This window comes from Salmo salar, chromosome 02, assembly GCF_965601325.2.
Source record: "Salmo salar chromosome 02, fSalSal1, whole genome shotgun sequence".
NCBI lineage: Eukaryota > Metazoa > Chordata > Actinopteri > Salmoniformes > Salmonidae > Salmo > Salmo salar.
Window position 1 is genome coordinate 545,419 of NC_138292.1, and position 25,061 is coordinate 570,479.

General features: G+C 43.7%; 1 protein-coding gene across 1 annotated transcript; it reads right to left on the reverse strand.

Annotated features, from left to right (window-relative positions):
• Positions 1 to 12,482: 12,482 nt before the first annotated feature.
• LOC106564714 (kelch-like protein 38) lies at positions 12,483 to 24,808 on the reverse strand. The gene is made up of 8 exons (XM_082969814.1): positions 24,644 to 24,808; positions 16,728 to 16,968; positions 16,426 to 16,575; positions 16,195 to 16,272; positions 14,422 to 14,544; positions 13,489 to 14,253; positions 13,022 to 13,127; positions 12,483 to 12,829 (listed from the first exon to the last, which is right to left on the reverse strand). Exons 2-8 carry the CDS (start codon positions 16,965 to 16,967, stop codon positions 12,540 to 12,542), a joined length of 1,752 nt encoding a protein of 583 aa, XP_082825940.1. The 5' UTR covers position 16,968; positions 24,644 to 24,808; the 3' UTR covers positions 12,483 to 12,539.
• Positions 24,809 to 25,061: the final 253 nt, after the last annotated feature.

The following is a 25,061-nucleotide window of genomic DNA, read 5'->3' on the forward strand; positions in this document are numbered from 1 at the left end:
GGTATTGTGACTGCGCAGCGGCCTTTATATTCACCAGTGAACAAACCAGGAAGTAAACACTTCAGCTCCTCCCCCTGTTGGAAACGGTGCAGAAACACGTGGCTTTGTTTATCTTCTTCACTATTACAAAACCACCCAGGGAAGGAACATTATCACCCAGGGAGGGAACATTATCGCCCACACTGGGTGTCTGGGGGCAAATGTCCTGTGCTGGAAGATACATTAACCATTTTATACTGCTGAATCAGAGCTTTTTCATTTGACCTGGACACAACAACCCTTTCTTGATGACTTAGTTAAAATAATCATATGGAAAAATAAAAAATAAAAACACAGAACTCCTCCAGGCTCAGTTTCTGTCAATTCCCCTGACAAAAAAAAAGTGGTAAGCAAGTTATGTCCCCCCAAAAATATGAATTTCACCAAGTCAAATGAATGTATTGTTCTGGAGGTTTCCTTGTAGCTGTGTGGGACAGTATTTTGCCTTGGGGGAAGTCTAGCCAATGGCCATGAGGTATCCACTGGTTGAGTCAATGGCAAGTTGAGCAAATTGAAGTATTTTCTTCCCAGGTATAATGCAAGGCATTATGTTATGATGTGTTATGATGTGTTATGATGTGATGTGTTATGATGTGTTATGATGTGATATGATGTGATGTGTTATGATGTGATGTGTTATAATGTGATGTGTTATGATGTGTTATGATATGATGTGTTATGATGTGTTATGATGTGTTATGATGTGTTATGATGTGTTATGATATGATGTGTTATGATGTGTTATGATGTGTTATGATGTGTTATGATATGATGTGTTATGATGTGTTATGATATGATGTGTTATGATGTGTTATGATGTGTTATGATGTGATGTGTTATGATGTGTTATGATGTGTTATGATGTGATGTGTTATGATGTGTTATGATGTGTTATGATGTGTTATGATGTGATATGATGTGATGTGTTATGATGTGATGTGTTATAATGTGATGTGTTATGATGTGTTATGATGTGTTATGATGTGTTATGATGTGATATGATGTGATGTGTTATGATGTGATGTGTTATAATGTGATGTGTTATGATGTGTTATGATGTGTTATGATGTGTTATGATGTGATATGATGTGATGTGTTATGATGTGATGTGTTATGATGTGTTATGATATGATGTGTTATGATGTGTTATGATGTGTTATGATGTGTTATGATATGATGTGTTATGATGTGTTATGATATGATGTGTTATGATGTGTTATGATATGATGTGTTATGATGTGATGTGTTATGATGTGTTATGATGTGTTATGATGTGATGTGTTATGATGTGTTATGATGTGTTATGATGTGTTATGATGTGATATGATGTGATGTGTTATGATGTGATGTGTTATAATGTGATGTGTTATGATGTGTTATGATATGATGTGTTATGATGTGTTATGATGTGTTATGATGTGTTATGATGTGTTATGATATGATGTGTTATGATGTGTTATGATGTGATGTGTTATGATGTGTTATGATGTGTTATGATGTGATGTGTTATGATGTGTTATGATGTGATGTGTTATGATGTGTTATGATGTGATGTGTTATGATGTGATGTGATGTGATATGATGTGTTATGATGTGATGTGTTATGATGTGTTATGATGTGTTATGATGTGATGTGTTATGATGTGTTATGATGTGTTATAATGTGTTATGATGTGTTATGATGTGATGTGTTATGATGTGTTATGATGTGATGTGTTATGATGTGTTATGATGTGTTATGATGTGATGTGTTATGATGTGCTTTTGATGTGATGTGTTATGATGTGTTATGATGTGATGTGTTATGATGTGATGTGATGTGATATGATGTGTTATGATGTGATGTGTTATGATGTGTTATGATGTGTTATGATGTGATGTGTTATGATGTGTTATGATGTGTTATAATGTGTTATGATGTGTTATGATGTGATGTGTTATGATGTGTTATGATGTGATGTGTTATGATGTGTTATGATGTGTTATGATGTGATGTGTTATGATGTGATGTGATATGATGTGTTATGATGTGATGTGTTATGATGTGTTATGATGTGTTATGATGTGTTATGATGTGTCATGATGTGATGTGATATGATGTGTTATGATGTGTTATGATGTGTTATGATGTGATGTGTTATGATATGATGTGTTATAATCTGTTATGATGTGTTATGATGTGTTATGATGTGATATGATGTGTTATGATGTGTTATGATGTGATGTGATGTGTTATGATATGTTATGATGTGATATGATGTGTTATGATGTGATGTGTTATGATGTGTTATGATATGTTATGATGTGATATGATGTGTTATGATGTGTTATGATGTGATATGATGTGATGTGATATGATGTGATGTGTTATGATGTGTTATGATGTGATATGATGTGTTATGATGTGTTATGATGTGATATGATGTGTTATGATGTGATGTGTTATGATGTGATGTGTTATGATGTGTTATGATGTGATGTGTTATGTAAGTCGTTCATCTGTTCATTTGTAAGTCGCTCTGGATAAGAGCGTCTGCTAAATGACGGAAACGTAAATGTAAATATGATGTGATGTCGGTGTGTTAAGTCATGTCGGTGTGATGTGATGTGTTGATGTGATGTGATGTGTTATGATATGTTATGATGTGATATGATGTGTTATGATGTGATGTGTTATGATGTGTTATGATATGTTATGATGTGATATGATGTGTTATGATGTGTTATGATGTGATATGATGTGTTATGATGTGATATGATGTGATGTGATATGATGTGATGTGTTATGATGTGTTATGATGTGTTAGAATGTGTTATGATGTGATGTGTTATGATGTGATGTGTTATGATGTGATGTGTTATGATGTGATGTGTTATGATGTGTTATGATGTGATGTGTTATGTAAGTCGTTCATCTGTTCATTTGTAAGTCGCTCTGGATAAGAGCGTCTGCTAAATGACGGAAACGTAAATGTAAATATGATGTGTTATGATGTGATGTGTTGTCTCTCCGTCTCTCTCTCTCTCTCTCTCTCCCTCTCTCTCTCTCTCCCTCTCTTCCTCTCTCTCTCTCTCTTCCTCTCTCTCTCCCTCTCTCTCTCTTCCTCTCTCTCCCTCTCTCTCTTCCTCTCTCTCTCTCTCTCTCTCTTCTCTCTCCTCTCTCTCTTCCTCTCTCTCTCCCTCTCTTCCTCTCTCTCTCTCTCTCTCTCCCTCTCTTCCTCTCTCTCTCCCTCTCTCTCTTCCTCTCTCTCCCTCTCTCTCTTCCTCTCTCTCTCCCTCTCTCGCTCTCTCTCTCTCCCTCTCTTCCTCTCTCTCTTTCTCTCCCTCTCTTCCTCTCTCTCTTTCTCTCTCTCTCTCTCTCCCTCTCTTCCTCTCTGTCTCTCTCTCTCTCTCTCTCTCTCTTCCTCTCGCTCTCTCTCTTCCTCTCTCTCTCTCTCTCTCTCTCTCTCTCTCTCTCTCTCTCTCTCTCTCTCTCTTGCTCTCTCTCTCTCTCCTTGTTGCTCCCTGAGGTCTGTTGAAGACATCTACATTCAGAGACAGCTAAAACATCATGACTTTTTGGAAAGTCCCAACTGGTGGAGTGGTAGTGTGGGAAGTAGGCCAATATTAGACTTGTGTTTTAGTTCAATTGATTCTCCACTTTTGTAGGATGTGTTTTCGCTATTCTGTTTAGTTTAGGAATAATCTAGAGCGTGGACATGATCAACTCCTGCCTGTAGATGCTGTTATTCACTGGTTGTTCGCCGGTTCATATGATACGCACTGAATACTAGATTTTCCATGTGTTTTACAGCATTTTTTGTTATCTATCACATTATGGCAAATAGGCAGGATCTACCACACACCCATCAGTGAAGGTACTGGAGTAACAATGACTGCAGAAAAAGGTAATAGTCTCTGAACACTTCCAGTCAAATGTACACTTCCAGTCAGATGCACACTTCCAGTCAGATGCACTCTTCCAGTCAAATGTACACTTCCAGTCAAATGTACTCTTCCAGTCAAATGCACACTTCCAGTCAGATGAACACTTCCAGTCAGATGAACACTTCAAGTCAAATGCACACTTCCAGTCAGATGAACACTTCCAGTCAAATTCACACTTCCAGTCAGATGCACTCTTCCAGTCAGATGCACTCTTCCAGTCAAATGTACACTTCCAGTCAAATGTACTCTTCCAGTCAAATGCACACTTCCAGTCAGATGAACACTTCCAGTCAGATGAACACTTCAAGTCAAATGCACACTTCCAGTCAAATGCACACTTCCAGTCAGATGAACACTTCAAGTCAAATGCACACTTCCCAGTCAGATGAACACTTCCAGTCAGATGAACACTTCCAGCCAGATGAACACTTCAAGTCAGATGAACACTTCCAGTCAGATGAACACTTCCAGTCAGATGAACACTTCAAGCCAAATGCACACTTCCAGCCAAATGCACACTTCCAGTCAAATGCACACTTCAAGTCAGATGGACACTTCCAGTCAGATGTACACTTCTAGTCAAATGCACACTTCCAGTCAAATGCACTCTTCCAGTCAAATGCACACTTCAAGTCAGATGAACACTTCAAGTCAAATGCACACTTCAAGTCAAATGCACACTTCCAGTCAGATGTACACTTCTAGTCAAATGCACACTTCCAGCCAGATGAACACTTCCACTCAAATGTACACTTCCAGTCAGATGAACACTTCAAGTCAAATGCACACTTCAAGTCAAATGCACACTTCCAGTCAAATGAACACTTCCAGTCAAATGTACACTTCCAGTCAGATGCACACTTCCAGCCAGATGAACACTTCAAGTCAGATGAACACTTCCAGTCAGATGTGCACTTCCAGTGAAATGCACACTTCAAGTCAAATGCACACTTCCAGTCAAATGTACACTTCCAGTCAGATGAACACTTCCAGTCAGATGCACACTTTAAGTCAAATGTACACTTCCAGTGAGATGTACACTTCCAGTCAGATGAACATTTCAAGTCAAATGCACACTTCCAGTCAGATGAACACTTCCAGTCAAATGCACACTTCCAGTCAGATGCACGCTCTTAAATGCTAACTCTACATTAATAGTATTCTGTTTCTTTGTAACATTGAGCAACGTGACAGTTGTTCTTCTCCCAAAATATCTTTCCCCCGCAAAGTTATGCCTGGCACCAGATGCGACCAGAGCAGGGGCTTTCCTAGAGGTCCATGTGGATGACATTTCCCTTGGTGAAACAGGACATTACAGAAACATCAGGCTGGTGTGGTGTGACCAAACACATCCAAACATTCAATCATAATAGAATAACACAAAACAACAAATATATTATTGATTGGTAATCAGGTCAGTTAGTAGAGCAATGGCTCTTGCAATGACAGGATAGTGGGTTGGATTCCCGGGAAACACCCAAACGTAAACAAAAGCATATATATCCTGATTGTTTAAATAAATATCAAACACTGATGAACAGAACTGTCTGATTCCTCTGTCTGTCTGTCTGTCTGTCTGTCTGTCTGTCTGTCTGTCTGTCTGTCTGTCTGTCTGTCTGTCTGTCTGTCTGTCTGTCTGTCTGTCTGTCTGTCTGTCTGTCTGTCTGTCTGTCTGTCTCTCTTTCTCTGTCTCTCTCTGTCTCTCTCTGTCTCTCTCTGTCTGCTCTCTCTGTCTCTCTCGCTCTCGCTCTGTCTCTCTGTCTCTCTCTCTGTCTCTCTGTCTGTGCTTGTCTTGTGGCTGTCAGACAGCACCTGACCTCTCTCTCTCTCTCTGTCTCTCTCTGTCTCTCTCTGTCTCTCTCTCTCTCTCTGTGTTTGAGTTGTGGCTGACCATCTCTCTCTCTCTCTCTCTCTCTCTCTCTCTCTCTGTGTTTGTGTTGTGGCAGACAGCACCTGACCCTCTCTCTCTCTCTGTGTTTGAGTTGTGGCTGACCATCTCTCTCTCTCTCTCTCTCTCTCTCTCTGTGTTTGTGTCTGTCAGACAGCACCTGACCATCTCTCTCTCTCTCTCTCTCTCTCTCTCCTCCACCTGTTTCTGTCCCTCTTCAGTTGAATCCATTTCATCATCTCTCAGGTGGTCTTGTGAAACTGTTTCTCCCTGTGGGCTCCAGGCTGTCACATCTGCCTGTCATGAAGCCAGTGAAGCAACCGACAGTCCACATGACTCACGTGGTGTAATGTTCCCCCTCTTCTGTTTGTTTACTAAAATAACCCCAGATCATCTAGTAGTTTCCAGCACCCCTCCCGCCCCCTCTCACCCCTCACCCCTCCCGCCCCCTCTCACCCCTCACCCCTCCCGCCCCCTCATTTACTCAGCATAGACGTTGGGCTGTCACGAGACTGTCATTTACTCAGCATAGACGTTGGGCTGTCACGAGACTGTCATTTTACTCAGCATAGACGTTGGGCTGTCACCAGACTGTCATTTTACTCAGCATAGACGTTGGGCTGTCACGAGACTGTCATTTTACTCAGCATAGACGTTGGGCTGTCACGAGACTGTCATTTTACTCAGCATAGACGTTGGGCTGTCACGAGACTGTCATTTACTCAGCATAGACGTTGGGCTGTCACGAGACTGTCATTTTACTCAGCATAGACGTTGGGCTGTCACGAGACTGTCATTTTACTCAGCATAGACGTTGGGCTGTCACCAGACTGTCATTTTACTCAGCATAGACGTTGGGCTGTCACCAGACTGTCATTTTACTCAGCATAGACGTTGGGCTGTCACGAGACTGTCATTTTACTCAGCATAGACGTTGGGCTGTCACGAGACTGTCATTTTACTCAGCATAGACGTTGGGCTGTCACGAGACTGTCATTTTACTCAGCATAGACGTTGGGCTGTCACCAGACTGTCATTTTACTCAGCATAGACGTTGGGCTGTCACGAGACTGTCATTTTTCTCAGCGTAGACGTTGGGCTGTCAACAGACTGTCATTTTACTCAGCATAGACGTTGGGCTGTCACCAGACTGTCATTTTTCTCAGCGTAGAGACATTGAAGTGGGTCAGAAAGGAGTGTTGTCAGAGACGGGGTCATGATGTTTCAGAAGTCACAAGTAACAATTATTATTAAATCATTCATGAAACAATGAAGCGAGAGGTAACCTGTTGTTTAATGTCACGTTCGTCGTAAGGAGTGGACCAAAATGCAGCGGGAATGTGTATGCTCATCTTCTTCTTTATTTTTAGAAGGAACGTGATACAAAAAACACTGAACCAAACCAACGCCGAAAAACAGTCCCGTAAGGACAAAATGACTTATACGGGAAAAACAACTACCCACAAATCCCATGAACAAACACCCCTATTAAATAGGACCTTCAATTAGAGGCAACGAGGAACAGCTGCCTCCAATTCAAGGTCAAACCAATAAACTAAGCATAGAACTAGACTAACTAGACACAGACATAGAAATAGACTAACATAGAACATTGCCCAAAAAACCCCGAACCACACTAAACAAACACCCCCTGCCACGCCCTGACCAAACTACAATAACAAACAACCCCTTTACTGGTCAGGACGTGACATATAATCTTAGTGTCACGTCCTGGCCAGTATAAGGGTTAATTGGTATTGTAGTTTGGTCAGGACGTGGCAGAGGGTATTTGTTTTATGTGGTTAGGGGTGGTGTGTTTGTTGTAGGGCAGTTGATTTAGGTATTCCGGGGTTTTTGGGCACTGTTTGATTTTCATGTATTCTATGTTGAGTCTAGTGTGTCTGTTTCTATGTTTGGGTTCATTGGGGTTGGGACTCTCAATTGAAGGCAGGTGTTGTCTATTTGCCTTTGATTGAGAGTCCCATATATGAGGGTGTGTTTGTCTTTTGGTGGGAGATTGATTTTGCACTGCGTTTTATACAGCCTGCAAAACTGTCATTCGTCGTTCTTGTTGTTTTCTTGTTTTCTCGTGTTCAACGTCATTTAATAAATTAAGATGATGAGCACCAACTCTACTGCGTATTGGTCCACGTTCTCAGACGACGATTTCTCTATATCATCGGAAGATGAGGAAACTTGTGACACTTAGTCTACTATTACAGGAGATATATGTGTTGTGGAATATGAGACAGATTGTGATGTACTGTAAGGGATTTATTGGGATATTTATTTAAATGTTGAAATCGGAAAATACTATATGCTGTCCTCTCCTCCTCTGTCGTAAGAGACGCCTCTTCATCAACATCATGTCTAGAGTACAGATGTAACCTGAGCAGCCCATCTATCTCTCATGTAAAGTCTATGACCCCAGTTCAGCTGGTCTCACTGGTCACGCTGGCCTCGCTGGTCCTCACAGTGGGACTGAGACCTCACAGTGGGACTGAGACCTCACAGTGGGACTGAGACCTCACAGTGGGACTGAGACCTCACAGTGGGACTGAGACCTCACAGAGGGACTGAGACCTCACAGTGGGACTAAGACCTCACAGAGGGACTGAGACCTCACAGTGGGACTAAGACCTCACAGTGGGACTGAGACCTCACAGAGAGACTGAGACCTCACAGTGGGACTGACACCTCGCAGTGGGACTGAGACCTCACAGAGAGACTGAGACCTCACAGTGAGACTGAGACCTCACAGAGGGACTGAGACCTCACAGAGGGACTGAGACCTCACAGAGAGACTGAGACCTCACAGAGAGACTGAGACTTCACAGTGAGACTGAGACTTCACAGTGAGACTGAGACTTCACAGTGAGACTGAGACTTCACAGTGAGACTGAGACCTCACAGTGAGACTGACACCTCACAGTGGGACTGAAACTTCACAGTGGGACTGAGACCTCACAGTGAGACTGAGACCTCACAGTGGGACTGAGACGTTACAGTGGGACTGAGACATTACAGTGGGACAGACACCTCACAGTGGGACTGAGACCTCACAGTGGGACTGAGACGCTACAGTGAGACTGAGACGTTACAGTGAGACTGAGACGTTACAGTGGGACTGAGACCTCACAGTGAGACTGAGACCTGACAGTGGGACTGAGACCTGACAGTGGGACTGAGACCTCACAGTGGGACTGAGACCTCACAGAGGGACTGAGACCTCACAGTGAGACTGAGACCTCACAGTGAGACTGAGACCTCACAGTGAGACTGAGACGTTACAGTGGGACTGAGACCTCACAGTGGGACTGAGACCTCACAGTGAGACTGAGACGTTAAAATGGGACTGACACCTCACAGTGGGACTGACACCTCACAGTGGGACTGAGACCTCACAGTGGGACTGAGACCTCACAGTGGGACTGAGACCCCACAGAGGGACTGACACCTCACAGTGGGACTGAGATGTTACAGTGGGACTGAGACGTTACAGTGGGACTGAGACCTCACAGTGGGACTGAGACCTCACAGTGGGACTGAGACCTCACAGTGGGACTGAGACGTTACAGTGGGACTGAGACGTTACAGTGGGACTGAGACCTCACAGTGGGACTGAGACCTCACAGTGGGACTGACACCTCACAGAGGGACTGAGACCTCACAGTGAGACTGAGACGTTAAAATGGGACTGACACCTCACAGTGGGACTGACACCTCACAGTGGGACTGAGACCTCACAGTGGGACTGAGACCTCACAGTGGGACTGAGACCTCACAGAGGGACTGACACCTCACAGTGGGACTGAGATGTTACAGTGGGACTGAGACGTTACAGTGGGACTGAGACCTCACAGTGGGACTGAGACCTCACAGTGGGACTGAGACCTCACAGTGGGACTGAGACGTTACAGTGGGACTGAGACGTTACAGTGGGACTGAGACCTCACAGTGGGACTGAGACCTCACAGTGGGACTGACACCTCACAGAGGGACTGAGACCTCACAGTGGGACTGAGACGTTACAGTGGGACTGAGACCTCACAGAGGGACTGAGACCTCACAGTGAGACTGAGACGTTACAGTGGGACTGAGACCTCACAGAGGGACTGAGACGTTACAGTGGGACTGAGACCTCACAGTGGGACTGACACCTCACAGAGGGACTGAGACGTTACAGTGAGAGTGAGACGTTACAGTGGGACTGAGACCTCACAGTGAGACTGACACCTCACAGTGGGACTGAGACCTCACAGAGGGACTGAGACCTCACAGAGGGACTGAGACCTCTTTATAGAGAGAGGAGTGCCGAATAATTTTAAATGAAATTGACTGCCACAGTCTTTGTGATAACATAATTTTTTTATTTTTTAAATTAATAAACAACATTACAAAAACAAACAGGAATATAAAATCAGTCCAAATAAAACATTTGGTAGCTGTCACCACACCCAGTTAAAAGATACATGTAAACAGACAGAGCAATCGCCCCATCACTCTTCATATAGAACTACGATGTCGTTCTCATCATGTGCATATGGTATCGTTAAATCTTATGTCCGTTCACTTGGTTATAAATCCTCACTAAAATACGACTAATTCCATCCACGGTCTTCATATAGAACTACGATGTCGTTCTCATCATGTGCATATGGTATCGTTAAATCTTATGTCCGTTCACTTGGTTATAAATCCTCACTAAAATATGACTAATTCCATCCACGGTCTTCATATATAACTACGATGTCGTTCTCATCATGTGCATATGGTATCGTTAAATCTTATGTCCGTTCACTTGGTTATAAATCCTCACTAAAATACGACTAATTCCATCCACGGTCGCCTCGGGGGAATGTTATTCATTATTAATAAATATACACTGAGTGTACAAAACATTAAGAACACCTGTCTCTTTCCATGACATAGACTGACCAGGTGAATCCAGGTGAAAGCTATGATCCCTTATTGATGTCACTTGTTAAATCCACTTCAACATGGTCCAGCATCCCTGTGGAACGCTTTCGACACCTTGTAGAGTCCATGACCTGATGAATTGAGGCTGTTCTGAGGGCAAAAGGGGGTGCAACTCAACATTTGTGTTCCTAATGTTTTGTACGCTCAGTGTAGTGTTCCTAATGTTTTGTACGCTCAGTATAAAGTGTTCCTAATGTTTTGTACGCTCAGTGTAGTGTTCCTAATGTTTTGTACGCTCAGTGTAGTGTTCCTAATGTTTTGTACGCTCAGTATAAAGTGTTCCTAATGTTTTGTACGCTCAGTATAAAGTGTTCCTAATGTTTTGAATGCTCAGTACAAAGCATTCCTAATGTTTTGTACGCTCAGTACAAAGCGTTCCTAATGTTTTGTACGCTCAGTATAAAGCGTTCCTAATGTTTTGTATGCTCAGTATAAAGCGTTCCTAATGTTTTGTATGCTCAGTATAAAGCGTTCCTAATGTTTTGTATGCTCAGTATAAAGCGTTCCTAATGTTTTGTACGCTCAGTATAAAGTGTTCCTAATGTTTTGTACGCTCAGTACAAAGCGTTCCTAATGTTTTGTACGCTCAGTATAAAACGTTCCTAATGTTTTGAATCCTGCATGCGCTGGCTAGCTACAGTCAGTTACCAGAGACTACTGTCTCACATCATTTACATTTTAGTCATTTAGCAGACGCTCTCATCCAGAGTAACTTACAGTAGTGAATGCAGACATTTCATACATTTTTCTCCGTACTGGTCCCCCGAGGGAATCAAACCCACAACCCTGGCGTTGCAAACACCATGCTCTACCAACTGAGCCACACAGGACATCATGTTTGGCCTACCGTAGGGTTTGTTTTTGTACAGTGATGAGTAGTGACTGGAGTTTTCCTTGAAGATGTGCCCAGAGAAAACTCTGGACCCTACCCACTGAGGACAGAAGTCAGTTCAATGTCTAGTTTTGATTTGGTTTCAGATGTTAACTGACGTGAATTCAACGTGAAATCAACAAAACATTTTACCATATCATTGGATTTAGCTAAAAAGTTGTGTGAAAGAAAAATACAAAATTCTCTTTTCGCAAATCCAACCAGTTCTACAGTACTGTATACACCTATAGTCTACAGTACTGTATACACCTATAGTCTACAGTACTGTATACACCTATAGTCTACAGTACTGTATACACCTATAGTCTACAGTACTGTATACACCTATAGTCTACAGTACTGTATACACCTATAGTCTACAGTACTGTATACACCTATAGTCTACAGTACTGTATACACCTATAGTCTTCATATAGTCTACAGTACTGTATACACCTATAGTCTTCAGTTCGACACAACAATTAACTGCCCAGGGCTTCGCTTCCACACGACAAGTAAAATCTCGAAAAATCTCATTTGATTTTAGATTCGCTACTGGAAAAACTGTCACCCATTGAGGGAACTTTAAAAAAAAAAATGTTTGCGGGACAGGGAAAGACATCAGAGATGTTCTTTGCAATGTCTGTGTCTGTCAATGTCACATCCAAGCAGCAACACATGCATAGACAGTACCATCTGAAATTGGACACACACACACACACACACACACACACACACACACACACCACACACACACACACACACACACACACACACACACACACACCCACCCACACCCACACCCACACCCACACCCACACCCACAACACACACTCAGGGAGGCTTGGATGTGTTGGAGACACACACCAGGGACAGAGAACCGTGGTCAAACAGCTTGTACGGCAACGTCCCCTTAGTCGTCCACGCGTCAGTCCTCGGGTCGTAGCACTCGAAGCTGTCGGAGTCCTCTACGACGTCATGTCCGTTGATGAAACGTCCTCCGGTCACGTACAGTTTGGCGTCGAGCACCGTGACGGCGTGATGCATCCTCCTCTGTTTCAGGTTCTCACACTTCATAAAGCGGTTGGCTTTGGTGTCGTACGCTATCATTCTTCTGGTGTAGCCTGCAAAAAGGACACTAGGGGACAGTTAGGGGAAAGAGCTGCTCATAAAGTTGTCTTGACAAAAGACAGAAGAGATATCGAAGATCTCAAAGTCCTAAGTAGATAAATAAAGTTGTATTTAATTGAAACATTAGATTGTCTTTTTTTCTTTTCTTCCCCTGACTAAAGCAACAAACCCCAGCCTTCACCTACCTCCGATAATGTAGATCTTGTCATCGATGACAGCTGCTGGTGCAGAAACGTTCTTCACTGTCCTGGTCTCCATCGTAGACCACATATTCCTGCCAATGTGATACACCTGGAGAAAAAGGATAGATTTGAGTGTTTCTGTGTAGATTTGTCCCCCCAAAAAGTTTAAAAGAATTAACAGCAAACTCTAAGACTTCAACTCTTCAGTACTTCCCAACACCCAAGACTTCAACGTCTTCAGTACTTCCCAACACCCAAGACTTCAAGTCTTCAGTACTTCCCAACACCCAAGACTTCAAGTCTTCAGTACTTCCCAAGACTTCAAGTCTTCAGTAATTCAACACCCAAGACTTCAAGTCTTCAGTAATTCAACACCCAAGACTTCAAGTCTTCAGTACTTCAACACCCAAGACTTCAAGACTCAAGTTCACCACTCAACCTCAACCTCAACAGAATGACATTCTGCCTACCTGTATCATTCTGACAGGGTTCTGCATCGCGTCCTCTCCCCCGAACATGTAGATTCTTTGATCGTTAGCGGCAACCGCCGGGTGTAGCACAGCCGTCGGCATGGGAACCATAGCCTCCCATTGGTTGAACATACTATTGTACCTTTCCACAGTGTCACACACCTGCTTCTCCGGACCCAGGCCCCCCAGGACGAAGATAAAGTGCAGGTAGGAGACGGACTGGTGGGCGAAGCGAGGCTGGATCATAGGCTCAGCCGTCCTCCACTGGTTGCTCTTCAGAGACAACGTATAGACAGTGGTGCTAACCACTCTGTGCTTAGTGTTCATGGTGAGGCCTCCCAGAACATACAGGATACTGTGGATACAGACATAGGAGGCCTTATAGAGTCGCAAGGGCAGCTTGGCCAGCCACTGCCAGCGCTGAGTCCTCTCGTCGAACAGGAGTGCTTCGCGGGACGTCTGCTCGTTGTTCTTGCGGCCGCCAACTAGAACCAGGGTCTCCCGGCAGGTGAAACGCCGCGGGGTCACCCACAGGGGCTTGAGGTCCGACCCACACTTAGTAGTAATGGAGAACATGAGGCGTCGGACGGACTCGATGACCTCGGTGCACAGGGCGGAGGACTGGACGAGGGGGTCGCTGGCGATGAACTGGAACAAGTAGGTGGGATGGATGTAACGCAGACGCACCTTCCTGAAGAGGTCGGAGATGGCGCCGCGCCGGGAGAACGGGTCGTGGTGGATCCACGCCAGCAACGTCTCGAACACCTGGTTTTAATAATAAGTCGTTTTAATTTCAACACTTAGTTCTTAACATCCATTGATAGTTTTAACTTTGTTGATGATGTGATGCTGCTTTTAGTGGCCGTCTGTCCATTGTTGTTGACTGGGTGTTTATTTTTTTAGGGATTTGTATAAAGTATAATCTTATCTTACCTGCTCCTCCTCGGCACAGAGCCAGTCATCCTCCAGGTAACCCATCAGCTCAGGTAAGGAGAGCTCACACAAGTCCTCAGAGGTAGAGACGTCAGAGAAGCTCTGCACTGCCATCTCCCTGGCCTGGAATCAATGAATGAATGAATGAATGAATGAATGAATGCCATTGACGATACACATGGGCTGAGTCCGAAATAGTACCCTTTTCCTTAATTCCTTTTAGTACACTACTTTTGACCAGGGCCCCTAGGCTGCCAAGTGAACCAACAATACCAGGGCCCCCTAGGCTGCCAAGTGAACCAACAATACCAGGGCCCCCTAGGCTGCCAAGTGACCCAACAATACCAGGGCCCCTAGGCTGCCAAGTGAACCAACAATACCAGGGCCCCTAGGCTGCCATGTGAACCAACAATACCAGGGCCCCCCTAGGCTGCCAAGTGAACCAACAATACCAGGGCCCCCTAGGCTGCCAAGTGAACCAACAATACCAGGGCCCCCTAGGCTGCCAAGTGACCCAACAATACCAGGGCCCCTAGGCTGCCAAGTGAACCAACTATATACCAGGGCCCCTAGGCTGCCAAGTGACCCAACAATACCAGGGCTCCTAGGCTGCCAAGTGAACCAACTATATACCAGGGCCCCCTAGGCTGCCAAGTGACCCAACAATACCAGGGCCCCTAGGCTGCCAAGTGACCCAACAATACCAGGGCCCCTATGCTGCCAAGTGAACCAACAATACCAGGGCCCCCTAGGCTGCCAAGGGAACCAACTATATACCAGGGCCCCTAGGCTGCCAAGTGACCCAACAATACCAGGGCCCCCTAGGCTGCCAAGTGAACCAACAATACCAGGGCCCCCTAGGCTGCCAAGTGAACCAACAATACCAGGGCCCCCTAGGCTGCCAAGTGACCCAACAATACCAGGGCCCCCTAGGCTGCCAAGTGAACCAACTATATACCCGGGCCCCCTAGGCTGCCAAGTGACCCAACAATACCAGGCCCCCTAGGCTGCCAAGTGACCCAACAATACCAGGGCCCCCTAGGCTGCCAAGGGACCCAACTATATACCAGGGCCCCTAGGCTGCCAAGTGACCCAACAATACCAGGGCCCCCTAGGCTGCCAAGTGACCCAACAATACCAGGGCCCCCTAGGCTGCCAAGTGAACCAACAATACCAGGGCCCCTAGGCTGCCAAGTGAACCAACAATACCAGGGCCCCTAGGCTGCCAAGTGAACCAACAATACCAGGGCCCCCTAGGCTGCCAAGTGAACCAACAATACCAGGGCCCCCTAGGCTGCTAACTGAACCAACAATACCAGGGCCCCTAGGCTGCCAAGTGACCCAACAATACCAGGGCCCCCTAGGCTGCCAAGTGAACCAACAATACCAGGGCCCCCTAGGCTGCCAAGTGAACCAACAATACCAGGGCCCCCTAGGCTGCCAAGTGAACCACAATACCAGGGCCCCTAGGCTGCCAAGTGACCCAACAATACCAGGGCCCCCTAGGCTGCCAAGTGAACCAACAATACCAGGGCCCCCTAGGCTGCCAAGTGAACCAACAATACCAGGGCCCCCTAGGCTGCCAAGTGAACCAACAATACCAGGGCCCCCTAGGCTGCCAAGTGAACCAACAATACCAGGGCCCCCTAGGCTGCCAAGTGAACCAACAATACCAGGGCCCCCTAGGCTGCCAAGTGAACCAACAATACCAGGGCCCCTAGGCTGCCAAGTGAACCAACAATACCTACTTAAAACTAAACATATTCTACTGACCTTCTCCTTCAGACTGCTGCAGTGTAATATCTCTGAGAGCCGGATCATGCTGAGGCAGTTGTCTGGGCTCAGCTGCTCCTGAAATATATGAAATGTAAAAATAAATAAAAAATGTAAATGTATTCACCAGGGGGACAAAACAATACATTATTACTCCTATTAAAGTTTCAACGTCAATGTGAAAGTGCCCACAGAGAGTTTAAGCCAGGAAGCTAATTCATCTGTGGTCACCTGCAGGAAAGAGGAGCAGGCCTCAAACAGCCTGGTGTACTGGAGCATGGAGGAAGCCTGCATAAGAGGCAGCACTGTCTCCACGGTGATGGTGATGACCCCTGTGTAGACGTAGTCCACGATGTCACTCAGGATGCTGGAGGTGATCCCCTTCAATAATAATAATAATTAGAAAGATTATATTTTATTTGTACGGCGCCTTTCATTGACAGGCAGAAACCACACGGCACTTTACATAAAAGTAAACCTTCTCCTGTTTCTGTAGAGTGAGGCAGGAGTTTAAAAAGTTAAACAAGCCTTACCTTTAGATCCACCTTCTCCTGGTTTCTCTCTCTGAAGTGGTGACAGAACATGGCTTTGAAGTAAGGACTGCTAGAGACCAGGATGTTGCGGTGGCAGGGGATCTCTGTGTTATCTGAACAGAGGAGCACGTCGGTAAGGATCCTGTCCTGTCTCAGGTGGTTCAGCTGCAGCAGGAGGTAGGAGGACTGTTCCTGGTTCCTGTACTGGAACACCTCCCCGTGTGGCTTTGATCGATCCATTCTGGGAAAAAAAAAGGACATGGTTTGATTCGGGAGGAAATGGATTCAATTTCGGTTTTATTTATTTTTTGAGAGGGGGGGGGGGGGGTTCTCTGTAGAGGTGAGTGTGTTTAGTTTGGACAAGCCTGTGGGCCCCCTAGGCTGCCAAGTGAACCAACAATACCAGGGCCCCCTAGGCTGCCAAGTGAACCAACAATACCAGGGCCCCCCTAGGCTGCCAAGTGAACCAACAATACCAGGGCCCCCTAGGCTGCCAAGTGAACCAACAATACCAGGGCCCCCTAGGCTGCCAAGTGACCCAACAATACCAGGGCCCCCTAGGCTGCCAAGTGAACCAACAATACCAGGGCCCCCTAGGCTGCCAAGTGAACCAACAATACCAGGGCCCCCTAGGCTGCCAAGTGAACCAACAATACCAGGGCCCCCTAGGCTGCCAAGTCAACCAACAATACCAGGGCCCCCTAGGCTGCCAAGTGAACCAACAATACCAGGGCCCCCTAGGCTGCCAAGTGAACCAACAATACCAGGGCCCCTAGGCTGCCAAGTGAACCAACAATACCAGGGCCCCCTAGGCTGCCAAGTGAACCAACAATACCAGGGCCCCCTAGGCTGCCAAGTGAACCAACAATACCAGGGCCCCCTAGGCTGCCAAGTGAACCAACAATACCAGGGCCCCCTAGGCTGCCAAGTGAACCAACAATACCAGGGCCCCTAGGCTGCCAAGTGAACCAACTATACCAGGGCCCCCTAGGCTGCCAAGTGAACCAACTATACCAGGGCCCCCTAGGCTGCCAAGTGAACCAACAATACCAGGGCCCCCTAGGCTGCCAAGTGAACCAACAATACCAGGGCCCCCTAGGCTGCTAACTGAACCAACAATACCAGGGCCCCCTAGTCTGCCAAGTGAACCAACAATACCAGGGCCCCCTAGGCTGCCAAGTGAACCAACAATACCAGGGCCCCCTAGGCTGCCAAGTGAACCAACAATACCAGGGCCCCCTAGGCTGCCAAGTGACCCAACAATACCAGGGCCCCCTAGGCTGCCAAGTGACCCAACAATACCAGGGCCCCCTAGGCTGCCAAGTGAACCAACAATACCAGGGCCCCTAGGCTGCCAAGTGAACCAACAATACCAGGGCCCCTAGGCTGCCAAGTGAACCAACAATACCAGGGCCCCCTAGGCTGCCAAGTGAACCAACAATACCAGGGCCCCCTAGGCTGCCAAGTGAACCAACAATACCAGGGCCCCCTAGGCTGCCAAGTGACCCAACAATACCAGGGCCCCCTAGGCTGCCAAGTGAACCAACAATACCAGGGCCCCCTAGGCTGCCAAGTGAACCAACAATACCAGGGCCCCCTAGGCTGCCAAGTGACCCAACAATACCAGGGCCCCCTAGGCTGCCAAGTGAACCAACAATACCAGGGCCCCCTAGGCTGCCAAGTGACCCAACAATACCAGGGCCCCCTAGGCTGCCAAGTGAACCAACAATACCAGGGCCCCCTAGGCTGCCAAGTGAACCAACAATACCAGGGCCCCCTAGGCTGCCAAGTGAACCAACAATACCAGGGCCCCCTAGGCTGCCAAGTGAACCAACAATACCAGGGCCCCCTAGGCTGCCAAGTGAACCAACAATACCAGGGCCCCCTAGGCTGCCAAGTGAACCAACAATACCAGGGCCCCCTAGGCTGCCAAGTGAACCAACAATACCAGGGCCCCCTAGGCTGCCAAGTGAACCAACAATACCAGGGCCCCCTAGGCTGCCAAGTGAACCAACAATACCAGGGCCCCCTAGGCTGCCAAGTGAACCAACAATACCAGGGCCCCCTAGGCTGCCAAGTGAACCAACAATACCAGGGCCCCCCTAGGCTGCCATGAATGAATAGAAAGCCTTGGTCAACTATTTTTCGCTAACATTTGAATGTTTTCTCCATCACACACGTTTCCTGCAGAATCCAAGGCTTAGGTGTTTCCCACCTCCGACTGTGACTCCATCATCTGTAGCATGCTGTTTTCTGCACCAAGAACTCCAGTGCAGATAGCATGAGGCTTGTGATCAACATTCACATATTACAGTAGTCCTGTCGTAAGCCAGCTGGGGGTCTAGAAGTAGGCCAAGCACCACGTCCTTCAATGTAGCAGCATTGGGACACAGCACATTCACTAGACCTGTTATCAACACTTGGTTAGGATCGTCTGATTACCCTGCAGTCAGACACCATCCCGATTTAGTCTCATGGATCAAGACAGGCCAACAATAACGCCATGGGGATATTTCTGCAGTCAGAGTCTGTAGGTATAGATATATAGTTATATAGTCCATAGTTATATAGTCTATAGTTATATAGTCTGTAGGTATATAGTCTATAGTTATATAGTCTGTAGGTATAGTCTATCGTTATATAGTCTATAGTTATATAGTCTGTAGGTATTGTCTATCGTTATATAGTCTATAGTTATATAGTCTGTAGGTATTGTCTATGGTTATATAGTCTGTAGTTATATAGTCTATAGGTATGTAGTCTATAGTTATATAGTCTGTAGGTATATAGTCTATAGTTATATAGTCTGTAGGTATAGTCTATCGTTATATAGTCTATAGTTATATAGTCTGTAGGTATTGTCTATGGTTATATAGTCTGTAGTTATATAGTCTATAGGTATATAGTCTATAGTTATATAGTCTGTAGGTATATAGTCTATAGTTATATAGTCTATAGTTATATAGTCTATAGTTATATAGTCTGTAGTTATATAGTCTATAGTTATATAGTCCATAGTTATATAGTCTATAGTTATATAGTCTGTAGGTATATAGTCTATAGTTATATAGTCTGTAGGTATAGTCTATCGTTATATAGTCTATAGTTATATAGTCTGTAGGTATTGTCTATCGTTATATAGTCTATAGTTATATAGTCTGTAGGTATTGTCTATGGTTATATAGTCTGTAGTTATATAGTCTATAGGTATATAGTCTATAGTTATATAGTCTGTAGGTATATAGTCTATAGTTATATAGTCTGTAGGTATAGTCTATCGTTATATAGTCTATAGTTATATAGTCTGTAGGTATTGTCTATGGTTATATAGTCTGTAGTTATATAGTCTATAGGTATATAGTCTATAGTTATATAGTCTGTAGGTATATAGTCTATAGTTATATAGTCTATAGTTATATAGTCTATAGTTATATAGTCTGTAGTTATATAGTCTATAGTTATGTAGTCTGTAGTTATATAGTCTGTAGTTATATAGTCTATAGTTATATAGTCTGTAGTAATAGTCTGTAGTTATATAGTCTATAGTTAAATAGTCTATAGTTAAATAGTCTATAGTTATATAGTCTATAGTTATATAGTCTGTAGTTATATAGTCTATAGTTATATAGGAAAAAAATTGAGTAAATAGTTTTTTCCCCCTCATCAATCTACATACAATACCCCATAATGACATCACAATACCCCATAATGACATCACAATACCCCATAATGCAAAGAGAAAACAGTTTTTTAGAAATGGTTGCAAATGTAAAAACTGAAATATCATATTTACATAAGTATTCAGACCCTTTACTCAGTACTTTGTTGAAGCACCTTTGGCAGCGATTACAGCCTCAAGTCTTCTTGGGTATGACGCTACAAGCTTGGCACACCTGTATTTGGGGAGTGTCTCCCATTCTTCTCTGCAGATCCTCTCAAGCTCTGTCAGGTTGGATGGGGATCGTTGCTGCACAGCTATTTTCAGGTCTCTCCAGAGAGTTCGATCGGGTTCAAGTCCGGGCTCTGGCTGACCCACTCAAGAATATTCAGAGGCTTGTCCCAAAGCCACTCCTGCGTTGTCTTGGCTGTGTGCTTTGGGTCATTGTCCTGTTGGAAGGTGAACGTTCGCCCCAGTCTGAGGTCCTGAATACTCTGGAGCAGGTTTTCATCAAGGATCTCTCTGTACTTTGCTCCGTTCATCTTTCCCTCAACCTGACTAGTCTGCCAGTCCCTGCTGCTGAAAAACATCCCCACAGCATGATGCTGCCACCACCATGCTTCATCGTAGAGATGGTGGTAGGTTTCCTCCAGACGTGACGCTTGGCATTCAGGATAAAGAGACTGGTCTGACAGCCCTTTAGGTGCCTTTTGACAAACTCCAAGCGGGCTGTCATGTGCCTTTTACTGAGGAGGGGCTTCCATCCGGACACTACCATAAAGGCCTGATTGGTAAAGTGCTGAAGAGATGGTTGTCCTTCTGGATGGTTCTCACATCTCCACAGAGGAACTCTGGAGCTCTGTTAGAGTGACCATCGGGTTCTTGGTGGCCTAGTTGACCAAGGCCCATTTCCCCCAATTGCTCAGTTTGGCCGGGCGGCCAGTCAGCTGTAGGAAGAGTCTTGCTGGTTCCAAACTTATTTATTTAAGAATGATGGAGGCCATTTTGTTGGTGGGTGTAACGCCCTGGCCATAGAGAGGGTTTTTTTGTTCTTTATTTTGGTTAGGCCAGGGTGTTACTTTGGGTGTGCGTTCTATGTTCCTTTTTCTATGTTTTTGTATTTCTTTGTTTTGGGCCGAGTAGGGTTCCTAATCAGAGGCAGCTGTCTATCGTTGTCTCTGATTAGGAATCATACTTAGGCAGCCTGTTTTTCCTTTGGGGTTTTGTGGGTAGTTGTTTCTGTCATTGTGTTTCACCTGACAGGACTGTTTGGCTGTCAGTTTCTTATTTTGTAGTTGTATAGTGTTCCGGTTAATAATGAAATATGATGAACACTAACTCCGCCGCACCTTGGTCTTCATCCGACGACAGCCCTTACAGTGGGGACCTTCAATGCTGATATGATTTGTTTTGATATGTTTTGGTACCCTTCCCCAGATCTGTGCCTCGACACAATCCTGTCTCTGAGCTATATAGACAATTCCTTCGACCTCATGGCTTGGTTTTTGCTCTGACGTGCACTGTCAACTGTGGGACCTTATATAGACAGGTGTGTGCCTTTCCAAATCATATCCAATCATTTGAATTTACCACAAGTGGACTCCAATCAAGTTGTAGAAACATCTCAAGGATGATCAATGGAAACAGGATGCACCTGAGCTCAATTTCGAGTCTCATAGCAAAAGGTCTGAATATGAATGTAAATAAGGTATTTCTGGTTTTAACTTTTAATACATTTGCACATTTTCCTAGAAACCTGTTTTCGCTTTGTCATTGTGGAGTATTGTGTCATTGTGGAGTATTGTGTCATTGTGGAGTATTGTGTCATTGTGGAGTATTGTGTCATTATGGAGTATTGTGTCATTGTGGAGTATTGTGTCATTGTGGAGTATTGTGTCATTGTGGAGTATTGTGTCATTGTGGAGTATTGTGTCATTGTGGAGTATTGTGTCATTGTGGATGGAGTATTGTGTCATTATGGGGTATTGTGTCATTATGGGGTATTGTGTCATTATGGGGTATTGTGTCATTATGGGGTATTGTGTCATTATGGAGTATTGTGTCATTATCGGGTATTGTGTCATTATGGAGTATTGTGTCATTATGGAGTATTGTGTCATTATGGAGTATTGTGTCATTATGGGGTATTGTGTCATTATGGGGTATTGTGTCATTATGGGGTATTGTGTCATTATGGGGTATTGTGTCATTATGGGGTATTGTGTCATTATGGAGTATTGTGTCATTATGGGGTATTGTGTCATTATGGGGTATTGTGTCATTATGGAGTATTGTGTCATTATGGAGTATTGTGTCATTATGGGGTATTGTGTATAGATGTATGAGGATTTAATTTTTTTTAAATCCATTTTAGAATAAGGCTGTAACGTAGCAACATGTGGAAAAAGTCAAGGGGTCTGAATACTTTCAGAATGCACTGCATATTATGGTGTATATTATGGTGTATATTATGGTATATATTATGGTATATATTATGGTGTATATTATGGTGTATATTATGGTGTATATTATGGTGTATATTATGGTGTATATTATGGTGTATATTATGGTATATATTATGGTGTATATTATGGTGTATATTATGGTATATATTATGGTGTATATTATGGTGTATATTATGGTGCATATTATGGTATATAACATGGTATATATTATGGTGTATATTATGGTGTATATTATGGTATATATTATGGTGTATATTATGGTGCATATTATGGTATATATTATGGTGTATATTATGGTATATATTATGGTGTATATTATGGTGTATATTATGGTATATATTATGGTGTATATTATGGTGTATATTATGGTATATATTATGGTATATATTATGGTGTATATTATGGTATATATTATGGTATATATTATGGTGTATATTATGGTATATATTATGGTGTATATTATGGTATATATTATGGTGTATATTATGGTGTATATTATGGTATATATTATGGTATATATTATGGTGTATATTATGGTATATATTATGGTGTATATTATGGTGTATATTATGGTGTATATTATGGTGATATATTATGGTGTATATTATGGTGTATATTATGGTATATATTATGGTATATATTATGGTGTATATTATGGTATATATTATGGTGTATATTATGGTGTATATTATGGTATATATTATGGTGTATATTATGGTATATATTATGGTGTATATTATGGTGTATATTATGGTGTATATTATGGTGTATATTATGGTGTATATTATGGTGTATATTATGGTGTATATTATGGTATATATTATGGTATATATTATGGTGTATATTATGGTATATATTATGGTATATATTATGGTGTATATTATGGTGTATATTATGGTATATATTATGGTGTATATTATGGTATATATTATGGTGTATATTATGGTGTATATATTATGGTGTATATTATGGTGTATATTATGGTATATATTATGGTATATATTATGGTATATATTATGGTGTATATTATGGTATATATTATGGTGTATATTATGGTGCTATATGGTATGTTAGGTGATATTATGGTGTATATTATGTTATATATTATGCTGTATATTATGGTATATATTATGGTATATATTATGGTGTATATTATGGTATATATTATGGTGTATATTATGGTGTATATTATGGTGTATATTATGGTATATATTATGGTATATATTATGGTGTATATTATGGTGTATATCATGGTATATATTATGGTATATATTATGGTATATATTATGGAGGCAGAAACAGAAAAGCAACATAATATGTGGCATAATATTTCTATTCATTTTATATCACTTTTTCCACACGGGCAAACAAGTGTCAAGGGGCCTGACCTATAGCAGAATCTAGGTCAACAAGTGCTCCGCAAATCAATGAATTTACTATCTGTTACAAATGAGAATCATTAGCTTGATGTAACAGTTACAGTACAGTACATGATTCAAGCGTAGATTAGTACATTTGATATCAAGGTGTTATTGTTTGCTCCTAACCTAAGACATTGAAAGCAGGTGGTAGTCTGCTGATTGGTCAATCAGCAGCTAGTCGGCTGATTGGTCAGACGTTTGTTGATCATTCACCATTCACAGCCAACAGAATGTGAGAATAACACTGGTTGTTATTGCATCTGATTTATGGGTAAAACAAACTGCTGTTGATCAGCATCCATGCTACAGTCAGCTACATTCAGCGGGTCAACCTCTACACCGCAGTACCACACACCTTCCTTCCTTCCTTACCTTGTCTCAGTCTTCTAATGCATCTGAGGTAGGTGTCCTTCACTCAGCTCTGCTATCAGCAACATTCAACCAGACCTCTCTCCCTCACTCTCACTCCCCCCTCTCTCTCCCTCTCCCTCTCTCTCACTCACTCTCACTCCCCCCTGTCTCTCTCTCCCTCTCTCACTCACTCTCACTCCCCCTCCCTCTCTCTCACTCCCCTCTCTCTCTCTCTCTCTCTCTCTCTCTGTCTGCCTGCCTGTCTCTCTCCCTCTCTCTCTCTCTCTCTCTCTCTCTCACTCCCCCCTCTCTCTCTCCCTCTCTGTCTGCCTGCCTGTCTCTCTCTCTCTCTCTCCCTCTCTCTCTCCCTCTCTGTCTGCCTGCCTGTCTCTCTCTCTCTCTCTCTCTCTCTCTCCTGCTGGTGGTTCTCTATAAGTGA

Bases quoted from the DNA above. Each gene is read 5' to 3' on its own strand.
- LOC106564714 (XM_082969814.1), bottom strand. From the start codon at position 16,967: ATGGATCGATCAAAGCCACACGGGGAGGTGTTCCAGTACAGGAACCAG. The intron at 16,273-16,425 runs GTGACCACAGAT...CATATATTTCAG, and splicing joins CCTGCTCCTCTTTCCTGCAG to GAGCAGCTGAGCCCAGACAA. The intron at 12,830-13,021 runs GTAGGTGAAGGC...TCCTTTTTGCAG, and splicing joins CAAGATCTACATTATCGGAG to GCTACACCAGAAGAATGATA.